At 40.7% G+C, this 21705-nt stretch overlaps 4 protein-coding genes across 5 annotated transcripts in view; 2 read left to right on the top strand and 2 right to left on the bottom strand.

The window, feature by feature from the left end:
- LOC130702286 (thrombospondin type-1 domain-containing protein 7A-like) overlaps window positions 1-4072 on the bottom strand; it is a 28530-nt gene extending 24458 nt beyond the window's left edge. The window contains exon 1 of one of the 2 annotated variants that reach the window (XM_057523955.2): window positions 3546-4072. The gene's annotated coding sequence lies outside the window, so the exon portion shown is untranslated. The remainder of the gene's footprint in view (window positions 1-3545) is intronic. The other variant, XM_057523953.2, reaches the window with a different exon arrangement.
- Window positions 4073-12027: 7955 nt separating this feature from the next.
- On the bottom strand, window positions 12028-15397 carry LOC130702485 (ATP-dependent RNA helicase DDX54-like). The gene is made up of 10 exons (XM_059495618.1): window positions 15123-15397; window positions 14724-15062; window positions 14479-14660; window positions 14239-14407; window positions 13960-14170; window positions 13454-13890; window positions 13025-13371; window positions 12819-12954; window positions 12526-12751; window positions 12028-12433 (listed from the first exon to the last, which is right to left on the bottom strand). Exons 1-10 carry the CDS (start codon window positions 15312-15314, stop codon window positions 12192-12194), a joined length of 2481 nt encoding a protein of 826 aa, XP_059351601.1. The 5' UTR covers window positions 15315-15397; the 3' UTR covers window positions 12028-12191.
- A 621-nt stretch (window positions 15398-16018) lies between these two features.
- LOC130702326 (elongin-B-like) lies at window positions 16019-17184 on the top strand. The gene is made up of 3 exons (XM_057524004.2): window positions 16019-16241; window positions 16308-16449; window positions 16916-17184. Exons 1-3 carry the CDS (start codon window positions 16133-16135, stop codon window positions 17025-17027), a joined length of 363 nt encoding a protein of 120 aa, XP_057379987.1. The 5' UTR covers window positions 16019-16132; the 3' UTR covers window positions 17028-17184.
- An 813-nt stretch (window positions 17185-17997) lies between these two features.
- LOC130702333 (transferrin 2-like) lies at window positions 17998-21291 on the top strand. Its single transcript, XM_057524010.1, has 10 exons — window positions 17998-18104; window positions 18296-18432; window positions 18490-18743; window positions 18817-19045; window positions 19108-19206; window positions 19290-19664; window positions 19733-19951; window positions 20012-20213; window positions 20274-20822; window positions 20889-21291. Exons 1-10 carry the CDS (start codon window positions 18032-18034, stop codon window positions 21131-21133), a joined length of 2382 nt encoding a protein of 793 aa, XP_057379993.1. The 5' UTR covers window positions 17998-18031; the 3' UTR covers window positions 21134-21291.
- The last annotated feature ends 414 nt before the right edge of the window (window positions 21292-21705 follow it).

Genomic DNA, 21705 nt, shown 5'->3' with positions numbered 1-21705 from the left:
ACAGGCAAAACTTCGTAAATTCAGTATTGGAGTATCGAAAAATTAAAGAAAAAAAAATGGTTGTCATCTTGGAAAAGGGAGAAAAGGGAGAAAGCTATTTGATTTATTACAATAAGCCTAGTTGGCGAGTGGCTGGAAGACTTCGGAGGATCGTTCGCTTTCCATAGTCGAGATGAATCATGAGCCGTGCAGTTCGAAACATGGGATGAATCATTTTTAGAACGCCCTTGCTCCAGATTATTTGAAATCGGCCTGAGTGTCTTTTAAAGGCAAGATTGTCCCGCAAGAAGAGCAATGGCCTACATTTTTCATCTGACTAGTTCAAATTTATTTCCCAAATCGATAGTTTCCTAAAGGATTTTTCTTTTTAAAAAAGGAAACCGGTGGCTGATCGTTTTGGTTAACCCCAACTCTGTTTTTCTTTTAACAGGCTAGAAGGAAAATGAAAATGTTGATCATGAATCGAACCAAACTTTCGGCCGGTGGCATTTTTTTTTTTTTTCCTGATTGGAAATTGTAGGGGACTGGGTGTGTTCCGACACGCCCACATGAATTTGCATCAAGGCGAAGTTCTTGAGAATCACATAATCATTCGATTGGAAGCAGCAAGTTGTAGATAAAACTTCTATTTCTTCGAATAATGACGAACCTTTACAATTTATTTACACGTCGAGTATTTCGGAGAACGAACAGCTTAAAAACAAACTTTTGCAATCAGCGCCCGTGTGGACGGCCTCATTTCATTTTTATCAAACATCCTAAAAAAAAAAAAAAATTAGCAGGAAAAGAGCGTACTGCAGTTGTTGGGACGTCATTTTATGGAAAGAGAAGAGCACGTAATTAAGAACGAAATAAAAAAAAAAAAGAAACAATTACAGTGACACTCTGCGTCTCGTCTTTTCTTCTTTGCAATTTTTACTTGAAGCTGTCCCACTAATCTGACGTCTTCTACCACATCTAACGTAAAAAGAAATTTCGGGTGTTATGGGCCGTCGTTATAAAAAAAAATAAAATACGAAAGAAAACCGTAGTGTAATAATAAAAAGAAGACGAAGTAGGACCTTCTTTTTCCATTTGCAGCAGGCGGGTTCCTATATATATTTTTTTTTATGGGTTTATTTGATTATGTAAGGCGGGTGTTGGACTTGGATCGAGTTGAAATCTTATACACGTGGAAAGTACGCCATAAAAAGTAAGGGATAAGACGTTGGGCAAAATTGAATTTGCTTCGGATTCGTTCCTTTTCAATGCCATCAGAATAGAACGGCCTTTCGGCGCGCTAATCCTGAATGAAATTCTAACGAAGCGCCAATTGACCGGAATGATCTGATGATAATGAATAATGACAGTACCAAGGAAGGGGGAGGAAGGCTGACTGGACTCGGCCGCTCCGCTAATACGTTAGGGAGGAGTTGCAAACGTGAAAAGAACAAAACTATACAGCACCGATGGAAGGGACGAGGGAAATAAAAAAGAGAAGAAAAAAAAAACCGCGGGAAAAAAGGAAAACGAGTATCTTGAGAGAAGAGGATAAAATCAGTAGCGACGTGACAGCGTTGTCAAATGCGACCTCCGTTTCGTTTGACATGCAGAATTGCCCTTGCACACGCCCCATATCCTAACGTCTGCGACGAAAGTCAACGGTGCCATCGTCTTTTTTTTTTTTTTTTTTCTTTGCACCCGATATCGAAAAGCAACCGAATTGATCAAAGCTCCTCTTATGAATGTACTGCATACAACGGAGATATATAGACCCTATATTTATGCAGTACAGCGCGGCAGTATCAGATGAAATAGATATACACAGACGACACTATATTTATTTTATTTTGTTTTATCTTATTTTATTTTTTTTTTTTTTTGGGAGGGAGAAAAACCCCCGGCCGCTTACATAAGATGTGCGGCTGTACGCGTGTAAGCTAGACTGCGCCCATCCTTCCTGTATATATATATATATATATATATATATACGCGCTGTTCACGCTAGTTTGCGCTTTTACGGGAGTTGATGGGCGTCGTGAATAACTTCGGTGGGCAACTGGCGAGCGCCTGCCATAGACGACCGACCCGAAGATATAAAGAGATGATGGGCTATTTGGATGTTCTCCTTTTTTTCGTCATCGAAATTCAGTTTCCTTCTTCTTTTTTTTTTTTTGCTTAATTATCTGGTTATGTATAATATAAAGTATTTCATTTCCGTTTTTTTTCCATTTGCTTTTATTTCTAAGATGAGACTCGTGAAAAGTCTATAAAAGCCAATACACGATACAAGAGAGAGAGAGGCCTCTCTGCATATTCCCTAATGGGGTTTTGCTTTTTTTTCTTCATTCCCGTGAGTTTCATATCAAACAGAAAAAAAAGGGAAAGAAAAGAAATGTAGGAAAAGAGACAGAGTGGGGAAATGGTGGATGAATTTTCCATGTTGAGACTCTTTGCTTTCGCTTTACGAGCCTTGAAAACTCGCCGAGTCATTTATTAATCTTGGAGGTTTTGTATAAGAGTCCAGTAAGAGTCCCCCCCCCCCCTACCCCGTTCTCGAGTGGGAGTTTTGTTTTTCTTTCTTTGATAGTTTTAATCTGTTTTTCTTAATTATTTAAAAATTCTATTTTATAGACTACTATAATTGTTGCCCTACATTTCAGGTTGTTGATGCACTCTTCTTAATTAGGTCTATTAACAATGTATTGTAACCTTTCCCAATGAGACAATCCCACACCAATAGTAAAGATCGTCAGGCCCCTCGCTTCTTGACTCATTTCCGCCCCCACTAGTGACTAATTAGTGTAGCAATGAAAACAATCTCCCAATTAATTCAGCCAAAAAAACACAGTCGTCTATATAGAAGAAGGCGGAGGCGAAAAGGGGCTCCAAATGTAGGCCCAAATGAGCAAAGCCGTGCTAGTCTACAAACAAAAGGCTTCGACCATTGGCAATTTGCGCATCGTTCTTATTAGATAGTGATTTCACGTTCAAAGAATTATTTAAAAGACGTAGTGCCTGACGATCATCAAATGATAGGAAAATTGCAGCGCCAACAGTGGGCGCACACACGAAGCACAACGCCAACTCGTAAAACCAACTTATAGATACACTAAAATAAAGTTTATAATTTAATGGCATGTTGTATGTAAAGTTTTCAACTGAATAGCCGCACACCCCCAGTTTTCCTTCCATATTCTCCTCTCTTTTTTTTTTTTTTTGTCAGCGCTTTTTGGCGTTATTCTCTTGTTATTTAGTGATGAAAGTGCGCCCGAGCGTCATTCTATTGCGACCCGCCTTTAGTTTACTCGTTAACAGACGTGGAAACTTTTTGCGCAACTTTTGAGGTATATACTGTATTGATGAAGCTTCTGCCCGCCTATCTCATCTGCCGTCCTCATTTTCGTTTTCTCGTTCGCTGTTCTGTGCATTTTCATTTTACCAAAACTTTCATTATCTCCATGTTGCAAGGCAATTTCGCAGTTTAAAAGGCACAATTCATTCAAACGGCGAAACTCACTTAGCGTGCGCCAGTTCCAACAAAATGCATACGAAATGATTGTTACCTGTATCCGCTCCTCCTGCCTTCTTCTAAATATTACAATTGTTTCCCGCTTCTAGCTGCCTTTTATTTAAAAAAAAAAAAAAAGGAGCCTTTGGGCGTTGCGCTGTGCTCCTTTTTTTATGTAAATATTTGAGTTACTGTTGCTGCCACTGCTGCTTCGGTTTATTGTGTTGTGTTATCGGAGCAGTTCTATTGGCGTGATGCACGCACACACACGCCAACGACGTTCTCTTATTTTTTTTTTTTTCACTTCTCTTGACGTACGGGATACACACAAGGTCTTGTTGACACGAGTTGGTCGAGTTCAACGGTCTGCCAATGTCACTTAGTTTTTTTAACAACTGCAGCTGGCTCACAAACACACACACAAACCAAGAAAAGAAATAATCTAAAAATTGTGATTCACAGAATGAGGAGAAATGTCGGGCACACACAGAATCGGGCTGAAATGACAAGTCCCAAAAAGAGACAAAATGAAAAATGAAATAGTATGGAAATGCACGAGGGACGCAGTAATGGACTGTCACAGACTACTCCGGTAACGATCCAACACGTGGACCAGCGCGCAACCGACTGATTGGCGAAGAGACGAGTAACCGTTTCGTTATAGCCTTGTGCAGACCCGACTCCCTCGCACGATGCGTTGTGCACAGATAGACGGTAAGCCCCATTCGCCCTTTTTTTTTTTTTTTGACTGCTAGATTCTGCGCCGTGGCATCCAATGCTGGCGTGAATGCGTTACATACTCGTTTGTTCTTTCGTCCCGCTCGACGGCTTCTCACCAGGCGTTCGCCTCACACATCTACAGACGCAGACACAATCATATGACGGTTCATTAGCTCCATCTTTTGTAATTAGCTGCATCAGATAGAAAAGGGAAGAAAAAGAAGAAGAAGAAGAAAAAAAAAATGATGAGGGGGAAAATAGGGTAAAGAAAAGGGGCGTGGCGTAGGCAGCAGAGTAGATGATAAAAAAAAGGTCCGCGTCCCCAGACAAGCCTACGAAAATATTTTATGTATTATGTACGCTATGACGGCTGGGTTGTATAGTGAAGATCGATCCTGCCAAAACGAACGATTAATAACCTTCGTCGTAGAAATATCGAGAGCACACTGGCGCCTGCTGAAAAAAAAAAAAAGAATAAGAAAGAAAAGAGAATAGTGCTCTTATTCTTGTCGAGTCTATTAACAAAGGCAAAGGATATCACGTGACCTGAGTAGCCGCACTCGTCCTGAGTGTTAGTCTGTTGTTTGTTTGTATTTTCGTGTGTGTGTGTGTGTTTGTACACGGATGATGGTGTCTGAACGCGTGTTTGTCTACCGAACGGGCCCAAACTGAAGCCCATCACGGTCCCATCATTACAGGGCTCGTCGATATTTTGTTTGACACTTTAACAGTTTCTGTGTCTTTGTTTACCATTCGCCGTATCCTCGAGGAACTACAATAATGGCTGGGGTCTTCCAAAGAACGAGTGTTCATGAACAAGACTTGAGGAGGCTGTTATATATCGAGGCATCAAACTCATCGAGTCAAGGGAGGAGGCATCAGCGAGACGTTTCGCCTTTCTTTCCTATGGACGTTATAGTGTTACAAGCTCATGTCGTATATACCGTCAATTGAACCAATCAACTCTTACATTGATTAGCCACAGTGACGACGTGTATACTCATCGCAATGGGGGGGGGGGGGCTAAAATCTCTAATTACCGATGAACAACACGTGAACTGCGACAAGAATTCGTTGGCAAAGAATTGAAAACAGTGTGAAAGATGATTTGAGTTTATAAGTGCAAAAGCATGATGTAGACGTCGAAATTCTAGATGGTAGTCAAGGGAATGAAAGCCGAGTTCGTAACCTGGATACCTAATTGACGATCGCGCCGGCAACCCAGTGGGGGGGGGGGGGGGGGGGGGGGGTTAGTTGGATTCTAGTGCGTTTTTATATACGAGCTTCATCAGTTACAGTATCAACAACCTGACAACGGCCGTGTTTGAGAGCGACGAACAAATTGATTCCCCGACAACGTCCTACTTGTGGTTTGATAAATGTTGGAATCTCTCTTTCTTTAACCCCCCACACTTTGGTGTAAAGGAAGGACATTCTAATGATGTTGAAGCCACCATGCTCACAGCTGACGAGCATGGTTTCACAGATTTGTGTTACACAAGCGGAACCAAAGTGAAAGTACAACGAGTTGATTAATGACTTTCCGTGATTTTGCATTTTTTATCCATAGAAATATGATTGGAATAACGTTTAAAATCGGTTCATTTTTTAGAGGGGTTACACGTACACGATTTCTTGTTCAACGTGTTAGTATAAGGATAAAAGACAAGTGACACCACGAAAACAAACGAAGAGAGGCCGCTTTCAGCGCACAAAAGGACGGATCTATGAGAATCTCAACTGATGAAGACTAACAAGAGAAAATTGGCGACTCTGTTGCCATGACGACCTGGTGACTCTCTCTCTCTCCTGGCCTCGTTCGATCGATTCTCGTATCTTCGTTTTCTCCTTATAGCTCGTTGAATTCTCGATGAAAAAGACGCGTTCCATCTCTCCGCCAATGTTTCTTTTGTGCGCGTCGTTGGTCCGACTTAGCGGACCCGACTGATCCACCCAAACGAATCTCAGTCTGGCACAGAGAGAGAAGAAGCCTGTGCAGAAAAAGTCAGGGGATATACTGTATAGATATATATATGCGCTTCGTCGAGCGGCAGCAACCATTCTATAGGCTGTATAGCTGCACGGGAAATGCGCCCGTCCACACGTCCGTCCGTCAGTCCGTTCCGGGCGTCAGGGCGCAACCATCTCGATGGGCAAACATCCGAGTTAGTCTTGACGTTCTTTTATTTTCATGCCCTCTTCTTTTTTTTTTCCTCTCCTTAGATTTTGGCCTTTCATCCGATGGGTCTTTAGGCTTTCAATGGTTAAAAAAAAAAGAAGGAAAACCGAGCTAAAAATGAAAATAAAAACATTTAGATTGATCCGTGCTCCGTTTGATCCAAAAATGAGGAAATCCATCGAAATAGATTGAATTGATACGACGCTATCTGCTACGCATCGACATACGCTATGGCAACCTACCAACAAAACTTTGGATGCTCTTCTAAAAGAATTTTTTCAAACATTCGTTTTACTTTATTTTTTTTTTGTTTCCGATTCATCAATAAACAGTTATTGCGTGAAAGCCTTAACAATCACAATTAAGCGCACGAGAGATTGAATCCCTATAGGCATCAACTAGTATATCTTGTTGTCATGGCAATTGTTGGCACATAAAATTCACACTCAACGTACTCTTGTCTTCTTCGTACATGGCCTTGTTTTTTTTTACCTAGTTGAGCAAGAAGTTGTTCTTGTAAAGGAACGAAAAGCCACAAGTTCCAGATCACCAAGTGATCTTGAGGGTGTTGATCATTACCTGCACTTGTCTATATCTTAAAAATATATTGGGCAATGAACTGTTAAGCCCCACTACAGCATCCTCGCTAGGTTGTTGTTCAGCCCTGGAATTGCTTCACCGCATTCTAATTGAATACCTTTAAATCCCTCAGGACAGTCTTCATTCATTCATCCGTCATCAAGTTTTTTTGTTTGTTTTTTTTGGGGACAAAGTTCCTCCAGCTGGCACAACATCGTCTTATCTTTTATATTCTTTTTTTTTTTTTTTGCCCACCGTGTGGAGGGGGGAAAGTCCCGATGCGCGTTTTCTTTAGCACCGGGAGACAAAGTACTTTCGTGTGTGTGCGCGCTGATGTCCGTGAGCGGAATATAACGGTAACGGTTTGTTGGCGAACAGATGGAAGAGACAGAGAGTCGATACGTATAGGACACCCTTCCTGGGGCTGGGTGATGTATTGATTGCGACAGCTTCGCCCCAAGGGTGCACTTAAGACCCGACCAGGTGGGTTACGGAGCCATCAGACAAGGGCAGGGTTACCGCAGTGAGTTCAATCGTCATGGCTGAACGTGTTACCTTCAAGATTTCCCTCATCAATAAGAAAAAAAAAAAAAAAAAAAAATTTCAAAGAGAAAGACGCCGAAAACCCGCAATGACAATGCAATGCAAATACTAAAAACGGCCTTTATTCTTCCCTTTTTTTCTTTTTTTTTTACCTCCTACACCCATTCTCCACTTAAGTGTTCCTCTCTCTGGGTTCAAATTCTGATTTGCTCTTCCTGATTCAAGTTGTTGAAGAGCGTCGTCTGTTTGAAACGGTGCCCACACGTTCGTATTGAACATTCGTCTTTACGGTGGTGAAGAAGTTTGCCCATTCCGCTATATTCCCTTCCGTATGTCTACGCCTTTATCTCTCGCTTATATACACTACCAAATATTCTGTTGCTTCCTTTTTTTTCGCCATTTTCTTTCTTCCTATTGTTCTCACGTTCCCTAGGCAACGTTTATCGATTTCGTTCTGGCGGATTGCTAAACATACCGCTACTATATAGGTGTTTCCTTCTCTTTCTTATATAGCTTTGCCTGTCCTATAATACCAGCTTCACATGCACGCTGTATAGAGCGGCTTGCCTTACATTTTTTTTTCTACCCACGGACCACCCCCATCCCTCCCCCCGGCTCTCATGTCTCTTGTTTATGCCTTTCACCGACTCAATAAAGTCTGCAGCAGATACACGAGACATTCAATCGATGAGAATAACAAAAATCCTGTTGTCTTATATTTTTCACTTTGTGTGGGTGTGTGTGTTTCTATTCTGATCCTTTTTTTTTGTTTTGCCGTTTGTCGATAGCCGGTCATCAGATATCGCCCAATGGAGTAGTATTGCGTCGGCCGTTGGTCGTGCGCGGACCTTTAACCCGGCCGAGTTTTTCTTCCATGGATGTATCGTATTACAGCCCTCGCATTCGGATAGCGAACAGAAAGAAGAAGAAAAAAAAAAGGGCGGAGAGCTGCGACACTATCGGGTTTTCTTTATGGGAATGCACGTGCTTTGTCGGCGAAGCAATGGAACCGTTTCGATGATGTAAAAAGCGATATCTTATAGAGAAAGGACAACACGTTGCAGGTACGTATAAAGGAGGAGACAAAAAAAAGGAAACAAACCAATTGGGCCGACTGCGGATTATATTGATCTCTTTGTTTGTTTTTGTTTTTTCGTGTTTGTTTGTTTCCTAGAAGTTGAAATGTAACAATATTTAGGGTATCAGGTGATCAACTGGCGATGGATTTCAGCATGCTGTTAATGCCCATGTTCTATCGATCACTCGTTCGTTAGCGGCACGAACACGAAAACAAAAAAAAAAAAAAGGAAACGGGAAACAAAGGAAGGATCGGCTGATCTGAACAACGTGATTACGTTAGCATTATGAAATGTCGCTTTTATCTTCCTCTTCGTTCTTTCTTTTTTTTTTTGTTCATCTTTTCAAATTTTTTTTCTTTTTTCTTCTTCTTTATTTTTTTTTTTGTTTCATTTATCGATACAAATGCTTCATAGTAGGATATGGGATTGAAGACGCGCGTGTGTGCAAGCCTCATTCTCTTTCACTCTCAACGATTTCTTCCCGGGTCTACATGGACTCTCTCGGCGCTCGGCCAATCGATATGGAAAAGACCGGACTTATCTTGATCGCTGGGCGTCGTTATATCTGTCTCGGATTCAAAGCCAAGAACACAGCGAAGAAAGAAAAGAACGGAGTGAGACCAAAAGAGAGGAATATGAAAGGCGTCACTGATTCTGTGATCGGTGGTAACGGCAGAGGCGACGGGCGGCCGTTGTGGGCGCCAACAATGGCTGTTCTGTTTCTTTTTTTTCTTCCACAGCCGGGCCGTAAATCGCGCGTGTAGCAAAAACAGGCATGGGGGGGGGGGGGGGGGAGCCATTTCTCTCTCTTTTTTTATTTTTTTTTTTTTGAGCTCCCATATTTCTCTTGTGTTACAATCTATCATTATGACTTGGGTATGTGTCCAACAGGACGAGGGGCAGGAAAGCACGGCATCGTTCGGCGATGTATGTGTACCTCTTCACTCTTTCGCTGGAGCACTTTACGGCGACAGTATGTACATACACTGCTGGGCGGTTGGATAATCAGGTCGAAAGGTGGTTCACCCTCCTTCCATCACGGCATTGTATTATATGCTAGCGCCAAAAGGCGGCCGGGCAATGACGAGCAGTTCCGAGAAACGAGGCTAAAAGAACAGAGAGAGGGCAGCCATTAAATAGTCAATAATAATGTGTTCTCTGTCACTCTCTGCTTTTACTCGATTCTCGCGTGCGAGGCTCCTTCTGAAGAACCAAAAAGGGGGGGGGGGCGATGCAAGTAGCTTTTCCAGTCCAATCGCAGTGTGCTTTTAATCGGTAAAAGGTGTTAAGAGAACGATAGGAAATAGTAAAGTGAGGGATGAACCACTGCACAGTTTATGAGAAACTGACATTAAGGGGGATGCGAGCATAGATTTACATACGAATAACGTGATCGAGAACATCCAAGTGATGGAAGCAAAGTACAATCATTTTGAAGAACGTCTACGTTTATACTAAGCAGCGTCATCATATAAGAGATTTCTTTGCTATTCGTTTAAACCTATTCCAATTTTTAAGAATGTGCAGTTGAATCTTCATCGAAATATCGGAGGAAATCTTGCTGTCAATCAACCATCATTTCAAAAATTTAAGGCATCGTTGCAGTTTCCGTGGTTGGATGCAATGAAGCAAACTAGAGGCGGCCTAGCTAAAGACAGACGAAACTCTAATTCCCGGAGAATGCCAAAAAATAAATGAGAGCGCGTAGCAAAAAACCGATGAACCTCCGTTCTAACGCATCCAGATGCATGTTCGATAGGCAAAAGGGAGGGTAAACCTGAGATAGGGAAAAAAAAAACATTCGATGAAAATAGGAGGCGTTTCATCTGTACCAATGAACTAGCTCTTGTCCCGATGCAATCACCATTAATCAGGAGGCCTGGCATAGACGGTGATTTAGAGACAGAGGGTGCGAGATTGGTGGACGTTTCCCATCGGAGCAAACGGAAAAGGGGGAAGGGAAGAAGGAAACACGGGAAATGGAAGAAAAAAAATAAAATATCTTAACAAACTTTGTGTCGAAATAGAGTGGAAAAGAACTATGTCACGAAATCTTTCGCACACGGCAAACGTGAAAGTTTGCCACTACTTTTTTTTTTTATCACGGTCCATCCATTCCGTTTCTCCCCATTCAGTTTCTAACGCGGTCACCCCATCCGATTCGATTGCTTCGCGCTTTTCGATCCGCTATCTTTTCACGCACCGTCGTTCTAAACTAAGCAATCCAGCGATTTGGAGTTCAATGATGAAACCTAGCCAAAAAATATATCCGCCTATCCCTCCGTGTTTCATGGCTCCCTATACATTAGAAACAACGAAATGCCATCGATCAATTTGAATTCACTGGCATTGACTCCCTTTCCCCACCTTTTTTTTTTTTTTTTTTGCCTATCGCAAAAAAAAAATGTGATCTTTCAGATGTCCCTCTTTATCTCGCCTCTTTTATCCGAATTTGTTCGTCAGTTTTGTGTGTGTGTGTGTGTCACTTTAAACGGAAACGCAAACAGGGAATAAAAGTTTTATTTTAAATAGCTTCCCATACATGACATTGAGCTTCGATATCAACACATTCCTTTTATCTATTTTTGGTCAGCGGTGGCCAGTTGAAATCAAAACTGATAGGAAACGGTATAATCCAGTTCCACGCTTTTGCCTTGCATAAGAAATCTAACATTGTAACAGAAAACCCAGATACTGTTTTTATTGTTGAATGGCCGGAAACACGGGTGACGCGTGGCAGTAGCAGCAATCAGCACAATGGGAAACGCAGTCAACGTCTTATCGATAAATGCACAGTAGACTGTGTGGAAGCTTCCCTTTTAATGATTCCTTCCGCTTTTAAATTTTGTATTTTCCTAAACTCGTGTGTGCGATACCTTATAGTGCAATATTTACAATGGCCATAACATATACATGCACCGAGCGGAATACGATAACATGCGCTTAAATCATTAACCTACAAACGCTTGGAAGCACAATTTGTCGTGTCCCAGTGGTAAGCTCCAATGAGATCTTTCTCTCGTTTTGAATCGGTTTGTGGCTTTGCTGTTTCTCTTTGAAACTTATTATACTGCACTTTGACACTTCAGTTCAACGTGAATTTTTCATGTATAAAATTGTTAATGGATCATAAAGGATTTAAACTTTTGTTATTGGAAAAAACGCATTTCTTTTATTGCTGCAGTTACATAGCTAAAAAACGTAGTGCACCTGTAGAAGGTGACGCAAGAGTGAGGATGACGGGGACGTTTAACTGTTAGATGAAACTCGAAATTCTAGATTAACTCGAAACTCCACACTTTTCCACTTCCGTTTGTGTGTGTAGTATCACAGTAACTACGTTAAACAAAAATGGTGTCTGCGTTTTGGGCTTTGCAAGTTTCGCATTGGCATATTCTATTTTCACCTTGTCAAGAATGCAACGAATTTAAAGGCAGTTTAATGCCATTGCGAGAAGAATTCGAGAACATAATCTTGTATTAATAGATTTTCTCGAGCTCGTGCCATATGTAACGGTAAATGGAGAAAAAAATCAAAAAAGGCGCTGCGTCTGGATGTATTGCGCAACTAGTTCCTTTTCTTAAAAATGGGTTCATCTGGTTTACCTCCTCCTCTTACCGCCCTTCTTTTGTTTGGTCTTAAGGGTCGGCTTCTTTTGTTTTTGCTGAAGTTTTATCCGTATTTCCTTGTTACCACGAAGACGAGCCTTCTCCTTCATCTTGCGAGCCTTCTCGATCTGTTCAGGTCGCTTAACCTCGTCACGCACACGCTGTCCTCCCTGTTTAACCTCGGCCCAAGCCTTCTTCATCGCTGGGTGGTTCATTGGTAGGCCACCTAATTTGCCTATAGATGGGACGATATATAAACAAGCGTCAAATCGAACCGTACCGGTAAAAATTGCGATGTGCTACGATAGAAAATCAATGGGAAAGTACCTTCGAGATTCATTCCCATAGGAACGCCACGTCTCTGATAACCACCACCGAATCGCGATGACACATTACGATTGCCACCCTTATCGTCATCGCCTGAATCTTCACTTGCTGGGTCGTTTTGGTCAACTTTAGATTTGCCCTTCCATCTTTCATACCGGTCGGTCTTGTATGTGGCTGGGATCCAAACACCGGATTCAGTACGGATCTTGCGTTTCTTGACATCCTCCTATAAAGACAAATCAACAGTATGAATTTTTACAAGTTACCATTTAAAAGGCTATTCAAATTTCAACCTGTCCAATAAACTTCTTCTTCTTACGATCCCATTTCATCAGACTTCTCTGTTTACGGAGTTCCTGATCGTCATCACCAGTCAAATCCAAGACGGCATCAGCAGCGGCCCGTCCGAAATCAGAACCCAATGCCAATCTAACAGTTAAAATAGACGTTTAATAGGATCGATATTTAAAAAAAAAAAGAGAAGAACGAATTAAGCTACCCAGATTCTGTTTGGTGATCCTTTGCTACGTAGTTGATGTAGTTTTCTTCGTCCTTGGTTGATTGAGTCTGAATGCGTTTCTTCTTTGCTTGGTTCGGGTCAAATGGCTTCCGGCTGGTCCGTCTCTTTTGAGCAATAACGGTGCTGAACGCCTCTTGGACCATTTCGTCGTCGGCTTCCTCTTGTGGAACGGCAACGTTTTCAGGTTCTTCCGAAGATGCAGCTTCAGCTGCGGATTTAATTGCCGCTTTTTTTTGTTTCATGATGATTCGCTGATGCTTTATGCGTTTCTCTAACATCACTTTCGCCTTCACAGAGTTAGCCGTCACACCAATTTCGAAAATAGTCTGCACCAGGATATGAATTAAAATTTTAGTTTATGGAATTAATGTTATTGAGAAGGAGAAGTGGCCAAAGGATTCAACTTACGTGATGGGGACGATAGCACTTCATTTGCTCTAGTAAATTGAGCCGATCACTTTCGAGTTCACTACTTTCAGCTACGAACACAGGGTGAGGACCTAGTAGTTCAAGCTTGATTTCTTTTCCCTTTTTGACGGATTCATGAGAGGGCGGTGGGCAAGAACGTTTATACTGTTTGTAAGCTGACGTGTAGACCTTGATCATATTTTGAAGCTCTACTGACTCTTGATGCCACAGCTGCATCGCACTACTTCCATCATCTATAACGCTTTGGCCGACACGACCGAGATAGCCGTCCCAGTCCTCGCCCTTTTTCAGTCCATCTTGAGGAATTTGCTTTAGCGGTCTTCCCAAGAAGAGATGTAAATCCACTAAAGCAGGTATTTCATCTAGGGCGACTAGTGAATAAGCTGTACCAGAGCGCCCGGCACGTGCAACACGTCCTGAACAAAGATTTCAATACAGCCTTATTTTCAGTATTAGGACAATGGTGTTTCACAGCTGCAACTTACCGACTCTGTGGACAAATAATTTGGCTTTGGCTGGGAAATTGTAGTTGATTACATTGTCCAACAGCGGAATATCAATACCACGTGCAGCAACATCAGTGGTAATCATGACATTTGTTTGCTTTGTTTGAAACTTAGCAGCATGGATTTTACGGGCAGCTTGGTCCAAACTAGAATAAATGTATGTATTGGAGATTCCCGCTTTGTCAAGTAACTGGTACCAAACAAAATTATATTATTTCCTAAATATGTATATGACAGAAATTGATAGAGATGACTTACTAGGTGCAAGTACTCAACGTGATGCATAGTCGCAGCAAACACAAGCGTCAATTCTCCTGCCTTGATTGCATTTCGTAGTAAGTGAAGAAGAATGGATGCTTTCGATTCACACGGACAGAATACGAAAGCCAATTTTAAAGCTTCAGGTAACTTAGAATCAACGTCCAACCTATAAGTTTGTATTTTATATTATGGTAAATTATGAAGACAAAATAATAGAAGATGTACAGAAACATTTACCTGACCAATACTGGGTCTGTCAGACCTGCTTTGGTGAAATCAACAAGTAATTTCGGAAGAGTAGCCGAAAAAAGAAGTGTCTGTCGCAATTCTGGCAGACGATTCAAAATTTCTAATAACTGTTCTCCAAATCCCATCTCAAAAAGTCGGTCAGCTTCATCAAACACTACATACTCAATTTCCTATACAACATTAAATAAAAAGAATAAAATTATTTCTCACAATGCACAGAATTTTTTTACTACCTTTAGCTTTAGTTCCATTTCTACACAGAGATGGGCAAATCTTCCTGGAGTAGCAATAATGATGTCTGGTATTTCATGCATTGCAGCAAACTGAGCTTCCATAGAGTCTCCTCCAAGAATAGTAGCTGCTTTTAGTCCAGTGTATTTGCCTAGTTCTCGAGTGAACTTCAATGTTTGCAGTGCCAATTCTCGAGTGGGGGACATAATAAGGGCTCTTGTTCCAATAGTAGAGTGTTCTTGAAGTCTTTCAAATAAAGGGATTAAGAAACAAGCTGTTTTGCCACTGCCTGTTCTTGCCATGGCCACAACATCTTTCTTTTCCATAATCAACGGAATGCACTACAAAACAAAATAAGACAATGTTATATTGGACTTTTAAAGCAGTTAAAGACTAATTACTTTTCTTTGAATTGGTGTCGGTATTTTGTAACCACATTTCATTACCCCGCGGTAAACATTATAGCTCAGGCCCATAGACTGAAATCCACCAGACTTTTTCTTTTTGCGATTCTGCTCTTGAACCAAGGCACGTGTGTCTAGTTCAGCTTCCGATTGATATCCCCCATCTCCGAAACCCTCAAGTTCAGGCATTCTCGGCAACAATTCGATTAAAAACCAACCAGTTGACACTTCAACGATGGCAAGTCTTAAACTCCACGATAAAGACAACGTGCTCTAGCAGACGAACTAATAGATTTGAGTTTTTTTTCAGAAAACACGCGTTTTGCCCTCTAAGACCCTAGGTTGCTCAAAATGTGCACAAACGTACATTTAACATTTGTATATTTTTGCGGAGTATAACTGCATTAACCACTAAGCTCTTTTCAATATATTTTATTTTTGTTAGGAAATGTATTTTACGCATGGAATGTAGGTGACACTAAATTTTTGCATTTCGGAAAAAAATAAGCCTAGAAGTATCTACCGATAGAGGCGCTAGAGGATGTAGATACATCTTTTGAGCGCTAGTACTGTACGCTACTTCCATGGTTGAGAAGTACCAACACCAGAGTCATACATTAGTTGGTCTAACTACTCCATGTCAAATTCCCTTTAAGGAAGCCACGCCCCTCATCACTTTTTGCTTTTGGGCTTGCTCGCGTTCGCTTGCTCCGACTGACCTGCACGATGCGGAGATCTGATGCACTACAATGCAAAGTGCTATCTTCATCCAGTCAAACATCCGCTTGGTGCAGGTCAATCGGAAGGAGTAAGGCTTGTGAATTTGACCACGGTTCGTATAGGAGTAGTTAAATCATCCTATCTATGACTCTGCCAACACCAAAAAGTCGAACAAGTTGTGAAAATAGATTTAACTGAGAAAGCGACAACGGTGTGTCGACTGGAGCCGTGGAAAACAGAGTTTGAGGTGTTCTCGAAATTCGGGGAACTTGTTTCCAAGTCCCGAAATGGCTGCAGGAATGTGCGTGTATTTGATGATAAGGAGGAAGAAAACTACAATATTTACAGATGCCAAAGAGACCACTAACGTTTCTGAGCTGAAGAAAATCATTCAAGGTTACTGAAAAGTCTTATTTTTTTGTCTCTTACCTGCCCAATTTCTAAACAGTGTATTTCATATAGGAATAACTAAGGTCGCACCGGATAGCCAACGTCTGTTCAAAGATGATCGAGTCATGGAAGACAATCGTTGTTTGGCAGATTACGGATTAATTTCAACAACTGCTAGAGCCCAAAGTCCTGCATCTCTCAGCTTGGCCTATCGGTAAAATTCTTTCAGTTTACATAATGGGAAGTAGGTTAATAATAAGGATTTATTCTTGGGAATCTTGTTTCCTTCTTGATCGTTTCTGCTGTTTGGTATGATAATTAGTGTAACAGCTACTAGTAGGCTGTGTCGTTCAGGTAAAGCCACATGAGCAATATTAAAGGTTTTTATTAAGGGAGTTGTAAAAAAATTTTCAAACATCCTGCAGAAATGTAAAGGTGTTGCTTTAAAGTGACACATGGCATTAAATTTTTTGACATTAGCTTATTGATTGATCTAATATAATGTGATCCCAAAGAAATTAGTAGACGAATCAGATGTAAGATAACAAACGAAATACTTTCACAAAGATCTTGTGGAAAACCCCTGATTAGATTCATCTTTTTTTTAAACCTTAATTCAATGATGAATAGATGATGCATTTTTTTTTTTTTTTTGTGGCAAAATTCGTTTTTCTGTTTAGATTGGAAAATGGAGATTTTGAAGCCGTCGACATAACACCTCTCTCTTCTCCGCCCGAGCTACCAGATGTGATGAAAGGACAAGAGGCAACCCATGATACTTCAGCCAATTAGGGGGAACATTTGTTTTGATAGCCATCAACTGAGCGTTAAGAAATAAAAACTTGTCTACCTTTGTAACATCTTAATGTCAAGCCCACCCCGAATTTCTTTTACACCTTCCTAATACTACCAAAATTCCTCATTTTCCTCATGAAACTAAGAAAGAAACGTTGAAGAACACAAACACGTGGCGGTACGGTATTACTTGGCTTCACTTTGGTATATTTTGATTCATGATTGATTGATCAACATCATTCGAAAGGTTATATAAATAAACAGGAGTTCAGATAATTAAAATTTCTGATTTCTTATCAGTTTGTTGTGTTTGATGTCTTCAAAACAATGCTACATTTCTTGCTAACTTAAAGAAAAAAGCCAGTGTTCAGAAGAATAACACAGCATCCGTCTTCGAACTCGGGTTATATGAGGAACATCTGGTGGCCATGTTATGCCGTTCTACAGGTAAATTTAGCTATATTACATCTAAACCGCTTCTTTTCTAATTATTGTTTCCCATGACTTAAGAGTTTGAAAAAAAAGAAAATATGTTTACATAAATTTGTAACATTCTTGGAGTTAATTCGTTTTTTTTTAGCAACTAATATCCTATCATTCCCGTGCTCTCAGGAATATTGGCAGCACCCACATAAGAAACGATTAAAATTTGTGGTTACATCGAATTTTTATTTTAAAAGTGAGTCGATGTATTCGCTTACTATGGAAACAGGATTCAATCTCGGTATTTTAGCGTCATTTGCGGGGCACACATCCAGGCATGAGGGAAAAGTGCCAGCAGAATGTCAGATACCCCGTTTGGCTAAATTTTGAAATAGGCGGCTTAGTAAATTTGTACGATTATATAATTATTTTAGTCGAGTTGACGGGACAGCAGATACGGAATCTGAAAAGTTAAATCTAAAATTTTGGGAAACGAAAATAAATTGGGCTGGCACTTTATCCCACACTTGGCAACGTAGGGAGTGAATGAGAAATTTGGTTGTTTGAGAAAATTTGACATGGCTAACAACAAAATAAAGCTGTTATCCACCTTGTGTTGGATATTCCTTATCCTTGCGTCTGTCGCCAACGGTAACTGAAAGAGCGTAAATTTAATTATATTGTGAACCATTCCATTAAAAAAAAATCATGTTAAACATTATTAAATCAAGTACATTTTCTGTATGCCCCACCCTTGCGTTACCTCATTACAAGCAAATCCTACCGTATGCTAACGTGTAAAAATAGTGTGAATGAATCGTGTTTCATTTTCTGGATTACAGCACAAAGCCAAAAAGATGTTTTGAAATGGTGCACTACAACTGCCGGGGAGCAAGAAAAATGTGAAGAGATGGCACATTCCGTAGATCTTCAATTTGCAGTGTTTGGAAAACTAGGCATGATTATTAAGTGCATCAGGGTAAGCTGTCTGAGCTTTTCTTGTTACAGTTTAAATTATTTATTTCCATTTCATTAGGCATTCAACAAAGCAGAGTGCATGCAGTATTTAGACAAGAGTGAGGCTGATGTAACAACATTAGACCCAGGAAATGTTTTTGTTGGAGGCCGTTATCACAGTTTGTTGCCAATAATGCAAGAAGTCTACACAAATAACCAAGCATTTTATTACTCTGTGGCTGTTGTGAAGAAATTTTCTCTACCAGAAGTTCAGAGCCTTGCCCAGCTGAGAGGGAAAAAAGGCTGCTTTCCTGGTGTTGGCATCCACGGAGGGTAAGTTATAAAAATTTACAAAAAAAAAAATAAAAAATAAAGAAACTAATAAGCAAGTTCTGTTGTTTGGTAGCTGGGTGCAACCAATCTACACTCTGATGCAGCTCAGGCATATGGATATTGCTGATTGCAATAACCATGTTAAATCAGCCAGTGAGTTTTTTGGCCCTTCCTGTGCTGTTGATTCACTGTCTGATATTTACAATCCATTGGGAGACAATTCAGATCATTTGTGTCAACTCTGTGCCAGCAAAGTTCTAGGACAAAGATGCACTGCGCAGGATCCATATGCGGGATATCAGGTAAGGAAACAGTAGAAATTTGTAATTGAAATCAGAATACATAAGCAGTTGTGATTATGTAGGGTGCATTTAAGTGCTTGGTGGAAGCTGGAGAAGTTGCTTTCTTAAAGCACACAACTGTAGTAGAAACAATTGCAACTGGACAGTTTGGAACTATCAAGGTATTACTTAACCCTTTTGTTTTTTCGTTATCTCCCTGTATAATTATAGGTAAACATGATAATATGTATTTTTTTTTCTTCAGATTGATGATTTCGAACTTTTGTGCGTTGATGGCTCGCGTCGTTCGGTCCTTGAATACCGCGATTGCAATTGGGGACAAGTTCCTGGCGATGCAGTGGTTACTACTTCAGCGCGAGGCATCGACGTGCGTGTGAAATATCAAAAGTTTTTAACCAAATTATTCGAAATATTCGGATCTCGCACGGCCAACCCAAGGCCCGAAGTTCGCAACACTACTACATTTCGACCTTTTGACGACTTCTCGGGCCGAGATCTAAACGGCGTTGATTCCTTATCCCAACCAGTCTCTCCGAGGCAGTTTCAGCTTTTCCAATCTTCCCCTCGCTATGGAATGCTAAACAACCTTTTATTTCAGGATGACTGTATAAGTCTGAAGGTTGTAATCAAGTTTACATTTCATTGAGTAATTAATCAAATTATCTCTATACTGTTGACAATTAATAGGCTATTCCTGCAGATCAACAGACCTACGCGGGATTTTTGGGCAGAACTCTGGATTCCATTTTAGGGGTTAGGCAATGCCCAGTAAAAGCGATGACCTTGTGTGTTACCTCACCGATTGAATTGACCAAATGCGTCCGCATGCGGACAGCAATGAAAGCGCAGTTGCTCCAACCTGAAATGAACTGCTACAGGGCAGATACAAATATCGGCTGTATGCGGGCAAGTATTAAAAACACAGTGGCTTACATATTCTATTACTAAAAGTCTTAAATCTCTTAGGCAATTCAAACTGGAGTAGCAGACGTAACAATGTTAGATGCCGGCGACGTGTACACGGCAGGGTTAAACTTTGACATGATCTCCATTCTCTCCGAAGTATACAATCTTGGAAAACCTGAGTATTATGTAGTTGCTGTGGCCAAGGCTACTGACCCGGAAACGGAACTCATTTATCTAAAAAATAAGAACACATGTCACACAGGTAAGGTTTAAAAAATAAACTAGAAAATTTGAGCATCACAGTAATACAAATCCTGTTAAGGTATTTACCACGCTGCCGGTTGGATCATACCGTTGGCCCATTTGTTGGCCAACGAAAGAATCCGCAGTTATGGTTGCGATTCAGTTCAATCCGCTGCCTCCTTCTTCACGAAAGCTTGCGTACCCGGCGCTATGAATCAAGAATACCAACCGACTGGGTTGAGCTTCCCTCATATGTGTGACTTATGTCATGGCACAAGTTTTCGATTTTGCCGGCGAGACCATTCTGAGGATTATTTTGGCAATACTGGTGCCTTCCGTTGTTTGGTCGAAGGTGGGGGCCATGTAGCTTTTGTTCGTCACGCTACTGTTCTGGAAAACACGGACGGTAAAAGCCGCGAATATTGGTCGCGTAATCAGCTTTCGCGTGATTACGAACTTCTCTGCCGTGACGGCCAAAGAGCACCGGTTTCAGATTATGCTCGTTGTAACCTCGGGAAGGTCAAAGCTAATGCAATGGTAGCAAGGGGAGGAAGAGGCTATAACAAAACTGAAATTGATGCCTTTATCAATGTTTTCATGTACGCACAACAGTTTTACGGACTCAAAGGTAAAAATTAGTATTCATTTTATAAATAGCTTTGTTTTAATGATTTATTATCACATTACCATTTAGGAGATTATTTGGATTTCGCTTTATTCACATCAGACCCCCCTTACAACGATGTTATTTTCCAAGACGCTACGCAAAAGTTGCAAATCGTGCCGCCCAGTCAACGGCATTATCACAAGTACTTGGGACCCGAGTTCTTGAGAGCTAGACAATTGGTGGATTGCCAAGCTGGAGCCGCCTCTTTGAAGTCGGGCTTCGTTGTTACTTTAGCAGTTTTTGCAATCGTTTTCAGCCGTATTAGGTTATAGAATCTACCTCCGTCCTACCCATTCCATTTTTTTTTAATGACTTTTTAATAACTGACAAAAGAGCACAAGTGCCTAATATTTCCGTCCATTCTCATTGCAATGAATCTCTTAAGATGTTGTAGACAACGTTGATTGGAATTATACATCCATGCCATTTATGTTTAATGTTACTCCGATAGTTGTAAAAAGAAAAGGTAAGGGGGGGAGGATCTACAATAATCCGTTGAATGAGTGCTTGAAACTGTTTGAACAAAAACCCCCGTTTTCGAATGATTTTTATACATTAGCGGAAGCTGAGAAGGAATAGAAATATAGCACCCAAAAGTTGAAATCATATACATCAAGAACGAACAAAGAAAAGAACTTTCTAATAAATAGCCGAATAATGGCTATTAAAATAAAGATGCAAACGACATTTCATGATACCCCACTGGGAAATTAATGAATATTTATCGTGAAGGCCTAACCTTCTTCCCTTCAGTGTATGTCAGCATAGGATAGTAAGGTGCACGTCATGGGCTAGTCAGAACATATCGAAATCATTTTCATGTTTTTCTCCGAATTATCTTTTA

This window comes from Daphnia carinata, chromosome 6 (genome assembly GCF_022539665.2).
Source record: "Daphnia carinata strain CSIRO-1 chromosome 6, CSIRO_AGI_Dcar_HiC_V3, whole genome shotgun sequence".
Lineage (NCBI taxonomy): Eukaryota > Metazoa > Arthropoda > Branchiopoda > Diplostraca > Daphniidae > Daphnia > Daphnia carinata.
The sequence above is the reverse complement of the archived record's forward strand: the minus strand, read 5'-3'. Positions and strand labels throughout refer to the sequence as shown.